This window comes from Marmota monax, unplaced genomic scaffold, assembly GCF_021218885.2.
Source record: "Marmota monax isolate L192 unplaced genomic scaffold, Marmota_monax_Labrador192_F-V1.1 WCK01_AAM20220418_F8-fsc00005, whole genome shotgun sequence".
Classification (NCBI taxonomy): Eukaryota; Metazoa; Chordata; class Mammalia; order Rodentia; family Sciuridae; genus Marmota; species Marmota monax.
The window spans coordinates 29,555,162-29,572,722 of record NW_026692254.1 but is presented as its reverse complement, the minus strand read 5'-3'; the positions used below and the strand labels follow the sequence as shown (position 1 = coordinate 29,572,722).

At 36.3% G+C, this 17,561-nt stretch overlaps 1 protein-coding gene across 7 annotated transcripts in view; it reads left to right on the top strand.

Annotated features, from left to right (window-relative positions):
* Cpeb1 (cytoplasmic polyadenylation element binding protein 1) overlaps positions 1-17,561 on the top strand; it is an 89,010-nt gene that overhangs the window by 18,816 nt on the left and 52,633 nt on the right. For all 7 annotated transcript variants that reach the window (XM_058577468.1, XM_058577462.1, XM_058577466.1 and 4 more), the window contains exon 2: positions 373-547. Coding sequence is in view for 5 of the 7 variants with exons in the window: in XM_058577462.1 (XP_058433445.1) it covers positions 373-547 (175 nt within the window). In the remaining 2 variants the exon portion in view is untranslated. The remainder of the gene's footprint in view (positions 1-372; positions 548-17,561) is intronic.

The following is a 17,561-nucleotide window of genomic DNA, read 5'->3' as shown; positions in this document are numbered from 1 at the left end:
GAGGTTTATCCATGTTGTAGCTTTCAGTACTGCATTCCTGTATGTCAAACAATGTTCCAGTGTATACATATACCCCCCCCCCCAATATTTGAATCAAGTCTGTCTAGTTGTGTAACTTATGCTGCTGCTAACTTGTCATGTGAATTCCTACGTATCCTATTTGACTAGGAAGTTTCTGAGATCTTCATATTTTGGTTAATGCTATTACAGTTCTCTGAGTACTTTGTTCATAGTAAACACTTGTTTAGTGTTTTACTACAGAGTTAAGAAACTCAAGCCCTTTTTACTTTAACTTATGAGGGGGCAGTACAGTGTCTCTGTGTTTACCATAAAGGAGTGTAGGAAACCTAAGTATTTTTTCTCTGTGTCCAGGAAGAAGAAGTGGGAAGGATAAAAGATTGCTGGGACAACCAGGAAGCGCCTGCACTCTCCACGTGTAGCAATGCCAATATTTTTCGAAGGATAAATGCCATATTGGACAATTCTCTGGATTTCAGTAGAGTCTGCACTACACCCTTAAACCGAGGAATTCATGATCATTTGCCAGGTGATTTAGATTTGAAAACTTGGGTGTGCTAGGTTTATAAACAGAACTGCTTCTAGGCAGTACATGTAGGAGCGCTTCCTTGGGAAGCCTTGGAGAATGATATTGGGTCTCTGGTAGCACTTGTTCTTCTTACAGTTTGCTTTTTGGATTGGATTGGATTCTGCTCTGGGTGAAGACTGCTTACGATCAAAATGTAGAAATCTATTTTATGATGCATATGAAGATTGAGGGAAAAGGATAGGCCAAAGTAACAAGAGTACTTACGTACAAAAATATAATGTGAATCCCATACAAAAATATAATGTGAATCACACGTTATAGATTTTCTATTAGCCATATTAAAAAAGTAAAAGGAAACAGATTAAATGAATTTATTTAGTCCAACATGTACAAAATATTGCCATGGCAACATACAACTAGTATAAAAGTTGTATCTTTTTTTAAAAATATATGTCACACTCATTTTATTTTTATTTTTTATTTTTTTGTGGTGCTGAGGATTGAACCCATGGCTTTGTGCATGTGAGGCAAGCACTCTACCAGCTGAGCTATATCCCCAGCCCAAGTTGTATCTTTTAATTAGTACTAAGACTTCAAAATCCAGTATGTGTTCTACACTAAACAGCATAAAACAAAACCAACTATTCCAGGTGCTCGCTGGCCACATGTGACTAGTGGCTATTATGTTGAACAGTGTAGCTCTTGAATGCTTTAATAGCTTTTTAAACATGAGTACAGGTCAGTAGGCATCTAATTTTATAGTATATGAGATACTGCACAGATAGTGGAGGGAGAGGGCAGATTCTTTCCTAAGAAATGTGAATGTTCTGACAGTGTTCAGTAGTTTTAGTGGGAGTTGCAACATGTTATAAGAATGTTGATGGAATGTTTTCTATTATTTTAGATGAAAGAATATATTTTTAATTTTTAAAATGGACCTTGAAAAATTTGGCACCAGCGAGTTTTCTCAGTACAAAGACTGATAATTACTTTTGATTTAGTTTTTAACTTAGCCTTGGAAGTAATTCTCACAAAGATGCTGGGAGTGTGTGATCATTAAGTAGCTTCATATTTGAAAGAGTCTCTTTAAGGAGACTAAGTGGGGCATGGTGACACACACCTGCAATCCCAGCAGCTTGAGAAGCTAAGGCAAGAGGGTTGCAAGTTCAAAACCAACTTTACCAATTTAGCAAGGCCCTAAGTAACCTAGTGAGACCCTATCTCAAAATAAAAAATAAGGGGCTATGGTTTATTGGTTGAGCACCCTGGGCTCAATCCTTGGTACAAAAAAAAAAAGACCCATGTGTTCCATCTATAGAATTTTTTTAAAAAAATTAAATTCTATGAGAAGGCACATGAGAAAGGGGCATACCACCGAAGGGTTGGGGGCTTGACTTTTCTAAGTTCCAAAAAAGAGTATATGTATGATGTAAGTAATGAGCTAACCCTCCGTAAGCTTATGCCAAGTTTAAAATTCAGGTATTTAGTTAGTCTTCTTGGTTCAAATATGTGTTCCATTTTTCTTGTCTGAGAAAATTGCATATATTACATCCCAATAAGAATGACATTTGGACTGGGGAGGTAGCTCAGTAGTAGAGCATATACTTAGCATCTCAAGGCCCTGGGTTTGTTCCCCACCTCAACAGTGGCTTAAACTGGATTACTTCAGACATCATAGAAACCTTTCTATTTTATAGGAAAGTATGTTTTAACTAGTGCTATGTTGTCTTAATGGGACAAGATCTATGTTTAATGAGCAAAGAACTTGCAGGAGTGATTGTATGTTGGCAGTTGGCTAGGGAGCCCAGTGGTCTCACTGGTGAAATGTCAGACTCTGGTGAGAGTATTCTCATAATACTTCTAAGGTCAGTGGCCAGCCAAACTACAAGGAAGAGGTTCTTTAGACCTTTCTCAGGTCTGAAGAGATCAGTTTCCCCACCTGTAGGACAGAAAGATACCTGCCTGACCTGCTTCACAGATTTCTTATGGGGCTTAGATGCAAAGGTAAGACTGCATATTTAAGGGAGCTCCAGGATTACAATTCCTGTCAAGGAAGCTGCCTTCAAGTCCTTTTTATCTATAGGCCTAGCCCTTCTGTATGGTTAGCACGCTTTCTACCTCCCTCCTGAAAATGTCAACTCAGGGCTATGGGCCTTTGTTCTTGTGTGGTGACAGGAATGCCTGACCTACAGAAAATTCCCTGCGTTTCTCCAGCAAAAATCCTCTAAGGACTAGGCTGCAGAAATGCCACTGTTGTGGTTAACTAGGGAAAATTTTTTCATGAAGATTTTTAAGAAACAACTTGATCAAAAGTAATTTTTTTGGGCTGGGGTGGTAGCTCAGTGGTAGAGTGCTTGCTTAGCACATGTGAGGCACTGGTTCAATCCAAAAAAATAAATAAATAAGATAAAGGTATTGTGTCCATCTGCAACAACAACAATGAAAATAATTTTGTTTAAAATGATCAGAATTGTAAAAATTTAAGAACAATATTGTTTATGGCAGCATTATAACTAAGGAGAATTCAGCATCAGCAGGTTAAGGAAATCATAGCACAGCCATGCAGTGGGCTTTTCTGCACCACTAATTATGATGTTCGTAGAAGACTACTTAATGGCAAAGAAAGATAATCACAGTATCTGCTATGAAAAAAGCAAACAGTTTGGCCTTAAGGATATACATATGAATAGAAAAAAGACTAGAGGGATTTACATGTAACAGTGAAGTTGTTATGGACTGTTTTTTCCCCCCTGTGTACTTTCCCTCACTAATTCTTCTATAATACAGATTTTATAATAAAAATTTTAAAAAATGGTATCTTTTGAACACAGTGTTTTATATTGCTATTTGCATTGATCCCACTTAATTTCTTTCCTAGGCTCTGGCACAAGGTAAAAGTTCTTCTTTATTACTGTCTTGCTAACATTTTGTTCATACTTGGTTATCTGTCAGAATTTACATGGCACAGTTAACTTGTTTCACATAGGTAAATTTAACTTTGCAGAAGTTGTCTGTTTTTTTCTCCCATTTGAGCAGTTGAGTGTAAGTTACTTGCAAGGCTGTATGCTAGCTATGATAAAATATTTCAAGACATACTGTGCAGTGAAAGTGACAACAGAAATATGTGCTTGAAAGGTGTGGTGGTATACACGTGTAATTCCAGCAGTTCCGGAGTCCGAAGCAGGAAGATCAGAAGTTCAAGGCCAGTCTGGGCAATTAGTAAGACTTGTCTCAAAAAAGGGCTAGGAATTTAGCTCAGTGGTAGAGCACCCGTGGGTTCAGTTTCTAGCACTGAACAACAACAGGAGCAGCAAAAAAAATCAGTTGACCAACTGTTTTTTGGAAAACTGATGTGACAGAATCAAGTGGAGAGAGTTTGCTTAGGGTACTGGGAAACAGTTTTGAGAGCAGAACATTTGAAATATCTTTAAAGATAACTATAATTATTTTGGCATAGCTGGATATTGAGTAGATTTTTTTTTTGTTTCCCTAGAATTGGCTATGAGAGCCCAAAGCTGAGAAAAAGTTAAGTGACCTGTGGCGTGATGAAAACCCTTAAGAAGTGGGGCCAGCTCTGGGTGTGGCTCATCAAGAGACCTTTAGATCCCCAGAACCACAAAAACAAAGTGAGAACAGATAGTTTCTCCTGCCACAAACATTGCAGCCCTTCCCTGATCTGCACTGCACAGTATAAGAAGACCACATAGGGAGGACAGCAATTGAAGTGATTCCCATCCTTTTAATAAGAGGAGAGTAAAGTGGATGCTACTTCCCCCTGCAAGCCAAGCAAGGGGAGTCTCTTTCAGGAGAAGTATGAAGCATGTTTATAGATTGTAGGTGCTTCCAGGAGAAAGGCAAGGTCAAACCTGTTTGGACAGCAAACTTGTTATCTGCCCAACTGAGTAAAGATGAATTGAGAAATGTGGTGGGACAGAATAGGGTAGCTGGGGTTTTCTGAATTCCCCCAGTTGATACACAAGAAAGTTGTGACCTATGGTTCAGGAAAGATCTGCAAAAGGTCCGAACTTTTTAATTATTATCCCACTAAGAAAAGAGCCCATGTTGCATGAGGGGTTGTGGGAGCTGGTGTGGGGCTGAAAGACCAGGCCAGGTATGCATCTCCTACTCAATCAACAGTGTAGTTGGGATGTACCCATTTCTTATGAGGTTACCTGCCACCTAGAGGGCCTCTTCACATTCTCTGTCCTTAAAGCATGAATCTGTTGAATTATGGGGAATGGTGGAAATGAGCTATAAATGATAGGTGATAAAAGTATTAGAAGTAAGTTTTAGTAACTATCTATAAAGGGTATGGTAAGATATCATTTAACTGCTAGATGAGTTAGGGCCGTTTAATCTATAGGATGGCTGGGGGCACCAACTGGAGAAAAAAATTTCATGTTAACTCACTAAGATGAGACTTCTTAGTAACCAGTTAAAAGGGATTGATTAGCCAAAGTAGTTCAAAGTAAGATTTAAGACTGATTTTAAAGGTTTTGTTTTGATTTACCTGAAGTATGATACACATGGGAAGTGCATATCATAGGCAAGGAGCTCCAACTTTCTCAAACCGAGCATAGTCAGTATTTATATCTAAATGGTCTGCTAAAGTTTGAGACAAAAATAATTGTAAAATTGTAGCCTGATACTGAATTTCTGGTTTCCTTTTTTATTCTACAGGATCATAAACAGTTGTCATCATTAAATTATCCATAAAGTTATTCCAAAATTGAGTTTAATCATTTTGTCCCAGGTAATGAGGTGATTGAAATTATTCTCAGCAAGTCTAGCTTCTGACAAAACAGAAAATTTTTGTGGAACATTAATATATGACTTTAACAGTTAAGTGATAAAGATTTAACATTTTATTTAAGCATAATAAAAAGTATGACTTTTTATTGAAGTGTTAACAGATTGTTACCAATTTCTTATAAGAACCAGAAAAATACAGTTTTATTTGAAAAGGTACATTATTTTCTTTCTTTCTCACACACATTTTGTACATACAGAAAAGTATGCAAATATAAGTGTATTGTTCATTGAATTTTCATATACTGAACACATCTTTTGTAACCACTCACATAAAGAGGCAAAAATTAGGGCTCAATGGTAGAGTGCTCGCCTAGCATGCACAAGCACCAGGTTTGATCCTCAGCACCACATAAATGTAAAATAAAAATATAGTGTCCACCTAAAGCTTAAGAATAAATATTTTTTAAAAAGAGCCAAAAATTAACAATTTATCAGAAGCCCTCCTTACATCTTTTTCAGATGAAGGATAATCACCATACTAATGTCTAATTGCATAGATTATTTTGAGCTTGTATAAATAGAATCACCAATACATACTCATTAGCTATGAAATTCACCCATATTAAAAAGATTTCACCTGTATTACAACCAGTGGTTGTGGATCATTGCTATATAATATCCCCTTATATGAATATAGATGAATGTTCATTTATTTTGTTAATAGGCATTTGGGTATTCCACAGTTTGGGGCCATTATTAGTAGTGCTGTTATAAGCATGTCTTTTGATGAATTTATATCTGTTTGGTATATTCCTAGAAGAGGGATTGTTGGGTCATAGGGCAGGCTTTTAAGGGGTGCCAGTTTTTCACAGCAGTTATACCAGTTTGCACTTGAAGTAATATGTGAAAGCTTGGGATACTCCACATCCTTACTAACAACTGAAATTGTCTTCTTCATTTTGATCATTTTGGTTAGTATGTAGTGGTATCTCCATTGTAGTTTTTCATTTCCCTAATTACTAATGAAATTGAGCATTTTTTAATGTTTATTGACCTTTGGTTATCTTCTTTCCTGAAGTGCCTCTTCAGGTCTTGCATTCATTCTTCTAGAGTTATCTACTTTTTTTCTAATTATAGTAGTTCATTATATATTCTGCACATGAGTTCTGTGGTTTTTTTAAACCATCAAAATGGTTTTATTTTTGTCATTGTCAACATGTACAGCACTGGAATTGTGTTATTTTGTTTTCTTAAATATTACTTAAGTATGCGTTTAAAATATGCATTTAAAGCCTGGGAGTTCTGTGTATGAAATGTATGTTACAAATATTTTCTTCCAGTATATTTTCTGCCAATCTCCCAATCACTGGTTTGCCTTTATGCTTTTTGTATTTGTTTGAAATGGAGTCTCACCATTTTGCCCAGCCCCTGGTCTCACACTCCAATGATCCTCCTACACTCAGCTTCTTGAGCAGCTGTTAGCTACAGGTCCATACCACCAGCATTTATATTCTTTTTGTTGTTGTTGTTTCTTTCTTTTTTATTTTGGGGAGGGTACCAGGGATTGAACTTGGGGCACTTGAACACTGAGCCATATCCCCAGCCCTATTTCGTATTTTATTTAGAGACAGGGTCTCACTAGTTGCTTAGTGCCTTGCTTTTGCCAAGGCTGGCTTTGAACTTGTGATCCTCTTGCCTCACAGCCTCCTGAGCCACTGGGATTACAGGTGTGCATGCCCAGTGTTCATTTATATTCTTCAGTGATATATTTTGAATAAGAGAAATTTTGACTTTGAATTGAACAATTTACTGATCTTTTCCATTTTATTTAAATGTTCTGTGTCCTGTTTAAGAAATGTTTTCCTACTCCAAGGTCATGAAGGTAATATACTTTACCTTATATACTTAGATTTGCAACCCATCTGAAATTTAGTTTTGCATGGTGCAAGGTAGAAAGTCAAGATCCATTTTGTTCTCTGTGTGTGGATAACCAGTTGACCTAGCAGCATTCAGGGGTGAAAATTCCTTTTTAATCACACTACTGTGTCTCCTTTCTCATAAACCGGATGTGCATAGTATAGTGCATATCTGTTTCAGAATATTCTGTTTTCTCCATTGATCTGCGTATCTGTCCTTATGTCTTACTATAGCTTTATAATTGGTTTTGATAGTTGATAGTAATTCTTGGCTTTTCTTAGATCTTTGCATTTCCATGTAAATAGATTTTGATATTTTTTAGGGTCTTTCTTTTTTCTTTGCTGTCTGGCAGTCCTCTTGGGTGGGCTCTAAAACTGGGTAAGCAGGTTTAGGACAATTGGGTACTTGTTAACATCCAAATGAAGATCACAGTATTTCTGAGAGTAGTTTTATTGCTTTTGTTGATCTGTATAGCTTTTGGAGGCTGATTGGATAAATTTGGATTTGGGCAGCTGCAAGAACCAAAGTCTGATCTTTTTTGAAAAAAATATATATACATATTCACAACATATACATATAGATTTCTGTATATAATCACCTGTATCTATGCATATAAGTGAAATATACACCAAAGTTAACAATGTACATGCCTATTAGAATGTCTAAAATTAGGAAGACAAACCTTCCAAGAATTGGCAAAAATGGGAGACCTGGAACTTCCATACATTGCTGGTAGGAATGCAAAATGGTACAGATATTAGGAAATCAGTTTGGCATGTTATTAAAAAGTTTAAATGTTTACCTACCATATGACTCAATGATTCTTGGATTTTTAATTTTTTTTAGGTGTAGATGGATACAATACCTTATTTATTTATTTATTTATTTTTATGTGGTGCTGAGGATCTACCCAGTGTCTCACATGTACTAGGCAACTCCAGCCTGATTCTTAGATATTTTAAGGATGAATTTTTACTTTTAGAGTAGTTCTCGATTTGTAGAAAACTTAGTTACAGACTTCAAATGTATCCTTCATGAAGTTTTCCCTTTTGCTAACACCTTATCTTAATATGGTGAGTTTGTCATACCTAATGAATCCAGGTTGATACTGTAGTCAATATTTTATTTGGATGCCTTACTTTTTACCTAATGTCCTCTTTCTGTGCCAGGATCTCATTCAGAATATCATTTAACATTTAGTTATCACTATTTATTAGGCTCTTATAGATCCCATCAGTTTCTTCGAATCTTCTTGGTTTTGATCACTTAGCAGTTTTGAGTGGCATTAGTTAGACGCTTTAATTTCTTCTGAATTTATCCATACACAAACTTATACACAAATGTCTACTTATAAGAGCCCCAAACTGAAAACAACCCAGATGTGAACAGGTGAATGGATAAACGAATTATAGTATATCCATACAAATGAATATTGCTGAGTAGTATGCTACAACATCGGTGAATCTCGAGATGATTATGGTCAGTGAAAGAAGCCAGACCAAAGAGAGTCTATATTATATAATTCCATTTGCACCAAATTCTAGAAAATGCCTACTAACTTTAGTGACAGAAAGCAATGCCGTGGTTGCCTAGGGTAAGAACCCCAGGGATAGGTGGGAAAGACAAAGGGCATGAAGAAACTTCAGGGAATGATGGATATGTTTATTAATCCTTTTTTTAAAAAAAAAAAGAATTTAACTTTTATTTGTTTGTTTTAATGTGCTGAGGGTAATGATGTTCATCTTGTTCCACCATCTTTCCTGCCCCCATCTCCCCTCCCCATTGCCCAATCAAAGTTCCTCCATTTTCCCCATGCTCCCCCCACAATTATGGATCAGCATCCACTTATCAGAGAGAACATTTGGTGTTGGTTTTTTTGGGATTGGCTTATTTGCTTAGCGTGATATTCTCCAACTCTATCCACTTACCTGTAAATGCCATAATTTTTGTTCTCTTTTAATGCTGAGTAGTATTCCATTGTGTGTATATACCACAGTTTATCCATTCTAATGAAGAGCATCTGGGTTGGTTCCATAGCTTAGCTACTGTGAATTCAGCTGCTATAAACATTGATGTGGCTGCATCACTGTAGTATGCTGATTTGAAGTCCTTTAGGTATATACCGAGGAGTGGGATAACTGGGTCAAATGGTGGTTCCATTCCAAGATTTCTAAGGAATCTCCATATGTTTTCCAGATTGGTTGCACCAATTTGTAGTCCCACCAGCAATGTATAAGTGTACCTTTTCCCCCACATCCTTGCCAACATTTATTGTTGTCTGTATTTTTGATAATGGCCATTCTGACTGGCATGAGATGAAATCTTAGAGTAGTTTTGATTTGCATTTCTCTAATCACTAGAGATGAACTTTTTTTTTTATATATTTGTTGATCGAATGCATAACTTCTTCTGAGAAGTGTAATGGCCTCTTCTGATGTTTAGAATTACCAGTATACTTGACATTGGTAGTATGCTTTTTTTTTCCCCCTTATCTGATTTACTGATCTTTTAAAATTTTGGCTTTGATTCCCCTCTTTGTTCTAGTATATAATATTTTTATACTATTGATTTTTTTATTCTTCTTTTGCTTTCTTTGGGTCTAATTTACTGTTTTCTCAAACATTTTGAGGTGGAAATTTTTTAGAGCATTGACCTTTTGATTGATACAAAATTTACATACAATGTATTCACCATTTAAAAGTGTAAAATCAGTGGATTTTAATAAGTTCACAAAATTGTGACACTGTCACTACTAATTTCAGAACATTTTAATCACCTCCAAAAGAAACCTCATACCCATTAGCCATCATTCCCCTATGTCATTTTCCCATTTCCTGGCAGCCACTAATCTTGCTTTTGGTCTCTCCAAAGTAGTCTACTCTGAATATTTCATACAAATGAAATAATTTACTATGTGGTCTTTTGTATCTGGCTTCTTTTAGCAGTGTTTTTAAGCTTCGTGTTAAACCATAAATCTGTATACTATTTCTTTTTTTATTCTGTTTAGATATACATGACAGTAGAGTGTGTTTACACATATTCCACTACATTATGGAGTGTAACTTAGGATCCCGTTCTCGTGGTTGTACATGATTTGGAGTTTCACTGATTTGAGTATTCATATATGAACATAGGAAAGTTATGTCCTATTCATTCTACTGTCTTTCCTATTTCATCCCCCCTCCTTCCCTTCATTCCCCTTTATCTAATCCAGTGAACTTTTGTCCTCCCCATTGTGTGTTAACATTCACATCAGAGAGAAGGTTCGGCCTTTGTTTTTGGGGGGTTGACTTATTTCACTTAGCATGATAGTCTCCACTTCCGTCTGTTTACCAGCAAATGCCATAATTTCATTCTTTATGGCAAAGTAATATTCCATTGTATATAACACATTTTCTTTATCCATTCATCTGTTGAGGGGACATAGGTTGGTTCTGTAGCTTAGCTATTGTGAAAAACAAACAACCCAATCAGTAAATGGGCAAAGGAACTGATATGGGAAAAAAAACACATGTTCAATATCTCTAGCAATTAGAGAATTGCAAATTAAAACTACACTGAGCCAGGTGTGGTGGTGCATACCTATAATCCCAGTGGCTTGGTGAGGCTGAGGCAGGAGGATCATAAGTTCAAAGCTGGCTTCAGCAAAAGCAAGATGCAAAGCAATTCAGTGAGATCCTGTTTCTAACTAAAAAACAGAATAGGGCTGGGGATGTGGCTCAGTAATCAAGTGCCCCTGAGTTTAATCCCTGGTACGAAACAAAACAAAAAAAAAAACACACTGAGATTCCATCTCACCCTAGTCAGAATGGCAATTATCAAGAATACAAGTAATGGGCTGGGGTTGTGGCTCAGTAGCAGAGTATTTGCCTAGCATGTGTGAGGCACTGGGTTCGATCTTAAGCATCACAAAAAATAAATAAAATAAAGATGTATATCCATCTACAACTAAAAAATATTTTTAAAAATCTTAAAAAGAATACAAGTAACAATAAATGTTGGTGAGGATGTGGAGAAAAAGGTACACTCATGTGTTGCTGGTGGGACTGCAAATTGGTGTAACACCATGCAAAGCAGTTTGGAGATTCCTCAGAAAACTTGGAATGGAACCACCATTTGACCAGTTATCCCACTCCTCAGTATATACCTAAAGAACTTCAAATCATAATACAGTGATGCAGCCACATCAATGTTGACAGCAGCTGAATTCACAGTAGCTAAACAACGGAACCAACCTAGATGCACCATTCCTTTTTATGATTTAGTAATATTTCGTTGTGTAGATGTGTCACATTTTGTTTATCCATCATCGGTTCACAAACATTTAGGTTGTTGCCATTTCTTGGCTATTATGAATACACACATACCTACAATTTTTTGTGAAAATATATTTTTAGGGATTAGGAAAGTAGCTCAGTGGTGAACTGCTTGCCTAGCATGGGCAAGGCCTTGGGTTTGATACCTCAGTGCAAAAAAATATATATATATATACACACACACACACACACACAAATACAATATAAATATTTTCAGTTCTCACTGTGTATATAGCAATGAATGGGTCATACAGTAGTAGCTCAGTATTCATCTTTTTGAGGAATTGCCAAACTGTTTTCCAAAGTAATTATATAATTTTGTATTCCTACCTGCAGTGTATGAGGGTTTGAGTTTCCCCATCTCAACACATTTTATTGTCTGTTATAGTCAAAAGTAGTCCAAATACAATCTCATTGTGGGTTTTGTGTGGGTGGGTAGTGCTGGCAATCAAACTCAGGACTTCATATGTGCTAGCATGATAGTCTCCTATCATTTTAAAAAAACCTAAATTTATCCCCACAGACCACTTTTCTACATAGCTCTACTGACAGTCTTCAAAGAGCTAAATGGATCAAACAGAATGTGACTAAAAGGAAATGGAATTCATTAGTTTGTTCAAAGGAAATGCAGAATAAACAATACTAAAGGCGAACATAAGCATGATCAGTTTGAAAATAAAGTATCATCCAGTTATACTGTTCAATATATGAAGGGAGACACGAGGGGAAAAACACTGTTGTGATCTGCAGCTGCTTTTCAACCACTTCCATCCTGATAATGCAGAGAAGCAGTACAGGTATTTACTAGATTCCTCAGTAATTTAGCCAGCAGCACCTTTTCCATCCCACAACTCCACATAAACTCATACACTTGACAATAAAGTACAGTGCTCTACCACTGAGCTAAATCCTCAGCCCCTTAGAAATAACATCAATGCATAGCCACTGGTATGCATTTCTGTAGTGAAGTTGAGTTCATTGGTCATGTATGTATTTTTTTGGATGTATTTTTTATTCAGTTTTTTTTTTTTGTTCTTTTGTTTGCTCCTGGGGATCAAATCTAGGGTCTTAAGAATACTAAGTGTGCACTTTACCACTGAGCTACACGCCTGCCACTCCCCAAAATTTTGTTTTCATTTGTAAATTGGCAAATTATTGTTGTATATTTTTGGAATATGGTGATGTTATATTTTTATCAATACAATGTGGAATACTAAGTCAAGCTAATTAACATATCTATCACCTCAAATACTTAATTTTTGTGATAAGAAAATCTAAAATTTATTTTCTTGGTTATTTTGAAATGTATGATAAATTTGTATTTATTCATTTTGATGTGCAATATAGCTCAGATAAAAATTTTATTAGTAAATAAATTTAATTTTGTCATTGTAATGAGTTCTTTATATAATCTCGATGCTTAGATTCTTATCATATACAAGATTCCAAATACTTTCTCCATTCTCTGTGTTCTCTTTACTTTCTTTTTTTTTTTTTTTTTTTTTTTTTTTAATTTTTTATTGTGGGTTGTTCAAAACATTACAAATTTCTTGACATATCATATTCCACACTTTGATTCTAGTGGGTTATGAACTCCCACCTTCACCCCATACACAGATTGCAGATTCACATCAGTTACACATCCATTGATTTACAAATTGCCATACTAGTGTCTGCTGTGCTCCGCTGCCTTTCCCATCATCCACCCTCCCCCCTCCCCACCTCTCCCCTCCCCTCCCCTCCTCTCTCTCTACCCCCTCCACTGTATAACCCTGAGGGTCTCCTTCCATTACCGTGCAATTTACCTTCTCTCTCCCTTTCCCTCCCACCTCTCATCCCTGTTAAATGTTAATCTTCTTCTCCTGTTCTTCATCCCTACTCTGTTCTTAGTTACTTTCCTTATATCAAAGAAGACATTTGGCATTTGTTTTTTAGGGATTGGCTAGCTTCACTTAGCATAATCTGCTCTAATGCCATCCATTTCCCTGTAAATTCTATGATTTTGTCATTTTTTAATGCAGAGTAATACTCCATTGTGTATAAATGCCACATTTTTTTTATCCATTCGTCTATTGAAGGGCATCTAGGTTGGTTCCACAGTCTTGCTATTGTGAACTGTGCTGCTATGAACATCGATGTAGCAGTGTCCCTGTAGCATGCTCTTTTTAGGTCTTTAGGGAATAGACCAAGAAGGGGAATAGCTGGGTCAAATGGTGGCTCCATTCCCAGCTTTCCAAGAAATCTCCATACTGCTTTCCAAATTGGCTGCACCAATCTGCAGTCCCACCAGCAATGTACAAGTGTACCCTTTTCCCCACATCCTCGCCAGCACTTGTTGTTGTTTGACTTCCTAATGGCTGCCAATCTTACTGGAGTGAGATGGTATCTTAGGGTTGTTTTGATTTGCATTTCTCTGACAGCTAGAGATGTTGAGCATTTTTTCATGTACTTGTTGATTGACTGTATGTCCTCCTCTGTGAAGTGTCTGTTCAGGTCCTTGGCCCATTTGTTGATTGGGTTGTTTGTTCTCTTATTGTCTAATTTTTTGAGTTCTTTGTATACTCTGGATATTAGGGCTCTATCTGAAGTGTGAGGAGTAAAGATTTGTTCCCAGGATGTAGGCTCCCTATTTACCTCTCTTATTGTTTCTTTTGCTGAGAAAAAACTTTTTAGTTTGAGTAAGTCCCATTTGTTGATTCTAGTTATTAACTTTTGTGCTATGGGTGTCCTATTGAGGAATTTGGAGCCCGACCCCACCGACTGTAGATCGTAGCCAACTTTTTCTTCTATCAGACGGCGCGTCTCTGATTTGATATCAAGTTCCTTGATCCATTTTGAATTCACTTTTGTGCATGGCAAGAGAAAGGGATTCAGTTTCATTTTGTTGCATATGGATTTCCAGTTTTCCCAGCACCATTTGTTGAAGATGCTATCCTTCCTCCATTGCATGCTTTTAGCCCCTTTATCAAATATAAGATAGTTGTAGTTTTGTGGATTGGTTTCTGTGTCCTCTATTCTGTACCATTGGTCCACACGCCTGTTTTGGTACCAGTACCATGCTGTTTTTGTTACTATTGCTCTGTAGTATAGTTTGAAGTCTGGTATCGCTATACCGCCTGATTCACACTTCTTGCTTAGCATTGTTTTTGCTATTCTGGGTCTTTTATTTTTCCATATGAATTTCATGATTGCTTTCTCTATTTCTACAAGAAATGCCGTTGGGATTTTGATTGGCATTGCATTAAACCTATAGAGAACTTTTGGTAATATCGCCATTTTGATGATGTTAGTTCTGCCTATCCATGAACAGGGTATATTTTTCCATCTTCTAAGATCTTCTTCTATTTCTCTCTTTAGGGTTCTGTAGTTTTCATTGTATAAGTCTTTCACCTCTTTTGTTAGGTTGATTCCCAAGTATTTTATTTTTTTTGAAGATATTTTGAATGGAGTGGTTGTCCTCATTTCCATTTCAGAGGATTTGTCGCTGATATACAGGAATGCCTTTGATTTATGCGTGTTGATTTTAAATCCTGCCACTTTGCTGAATTCATTTATTAGCTCTAATAGTTTCTTTGTAGAGCCTTTTGGGTCTGCTAGATATAGAATCATATCATCTGCAAATAGTGATAATTTAATTTCTTCTTTTCCTATTTTTATGCCTTTAATTTCTTTCGTCTGTCTAATTGCTCTGGCCAGTGTTTCGAGAACTATGTTGAAGAGAAGTGGAGAGAGAGGGCATCCCTGTCTTGTTCCAGATTTTAGAGGGAATGCCTTCAGTTTTTCTCCATTCAGAATAATGCTAGCCTGAGGCTTAGCATAGATTGCTTTTACAATATTGAGGTATGTTCCTGTTATCCCTAGTTTTTCTAGAGTTTTGAACATAAAGGGATGCTGTACTTTGTCAAATGCTTTTTCCGCATCTATCGAGATGATCATATAGTTCTTATTTTTAAGTCTATTGATGTGGTGAATAACATTTATTGATTTCCGTATATTGAACCAGCCTTGCATCCCAGGGATGAATCCTACTTGATCATGGTGTACAATTTTTTTTATATGTTTTTGTATCCGATTCGCCAGAATTTTATTGAGGATTTTTGCATCTAGGTTCATTAGAGATATTGGTCTGTAGTTTTCTTTCTTTGAAGTGTCTTTGTCTGGTTTAGGTATCAGGGTGATGTTGGCCTCATAGAATGAATTTGGAAGTTCTCCCTCCTTTTCTATTTCCTGAAGTAGCTTGAAAAGTATTGGTATTAGTTCTTCTTTAAAGGTTTTGTAAAATTCTGCTGTATACCCATCGGGACCTGGGCTTTTCTTAGTTGGTAGTCTTTTTATGGTTTCTTCTATCTCCTCAATTGATATTGGTCTGTTTAGGTTTTCTATATCCTCCTGACTCAATCTGGGCAGATCATATGACTTAAGAAATTTATCTATGCCTTCACTATCTTCTAATTTATTGGAGTATAAGGATTCAAAATAGTTTTTGATTATCTTCTGTATTTCTGAAGTGTCTGTTGTGATATTGCCTTTTTCATCCCGTATGCTAGTAATTTGAGTTCTCTCTCTCCTTCTCTTCACTAGCATCGCTAAGGGTCTGTCGATTTTGTTTATTTTTTCAAAGAACCAACTTTTAGTTTTGTCAATTTTTTCAATTGTTTCTTTTGTTTCGATTTCATTAATTTCAGCTCTGATTTTAATTATTTCTTGCCTTCTACTTCTTTTGCTGTTGTTTTGCTCTTCTTTTTCAAGGATTTTGAGATGAAGTATGAGATCATTTATTTGTTGGTTTTTTCTTTTTTTAAGGAATGAACTCCAAGCAATGAATTTTCCTCTTAGAACTGCTTTCAATGTGTCCCATAGATTCCGATATGTTGTGTCTGTGTTTTCATTTATCTCTAAGAATTTTTTAATTTCCTCCTTGATGTCTTCTATAACCCATTGATCATTCAGTAACCTATTGTTCATTCTCCAATTGATGTATGCTTTTTCCTTCCTTCTTTTATCGTTGATTTTCAGTTTCATTCCATTATGATCAGATAAGATGCATGGTAATATCTCTACTCCTTTATATTGTCTAAGAGTTGCCCTGTGACATAATATATGATCTATTTTTGAGAAGGATCCATGTGCTGCTGAGAAAAAAGTGTAACTGCTTGATGTTGGGTGGTATACTCTATATATGTCAATTAGGTCTAGGTTATTAATAGTGTTATTGAGTTCTATAGTTTCCTTATTCAACTTTTGTTTGGAAGATCTGTCCAGTGGCGAGAGAGGTGTGTTGAAGTCTCCCATGATTATGGTGTGGTGGTCTATTAGACTCTTGAACTTGAGAAGAGTTTGTTTGACGAACATAGCTGCACCATTGTTTGGGGCATAAATATTTATGATTGTTATGTCTTGTTGGTGTATGGTTCCCTTAAGCAGTATGTAGTGTCCCTCTTTATCTCTTTTGATTAACTTTGGCTTGAAATCTATTTTATTTGATATGAGTATGGACACTCCTGCTTGTTTCCGAAGTCCATATGAGTGATATGATTTTTCCCAACCTTTCACCTTCAGCCTATGTATGTCTTTTCCTATCAAATGCGTCTCCTGTAGGCAGCATATTGTTGGGTCTTGTTTTGTGATCCATTCTACTAGCCTGTGTCTCTTAATTGGTGAGTTTAAGCCATTAACATTTAGGGTTATTATTGAGATATGGGTTGTTCTTGCAGCCATATTTGTTTATTTCTGTTACTAAACATTGTTTGTTTTCCTCTTTGATTGTTTCCCCCCCTTTACTGTCCTACCTCCCACTGTTGGTTTTCATTGTTATTTTCCATTTCCTCTTCCTGTAATACTTTGGCTAGGATGTTTTGAAGAGATGGTTTTCTAGCTGCGAATTCTTTAAACTTTTGTTTATCGTGGAAGGTTTTAATTTCATTCTCCATCCTGAAGCTTAATTTCGCTGGATACACAATTCTTGGTTGGAACCCATTATCTTTCAGTGTTTGAAATATGTTATTCCAGGATCTTCTAGCTTTCAGAGT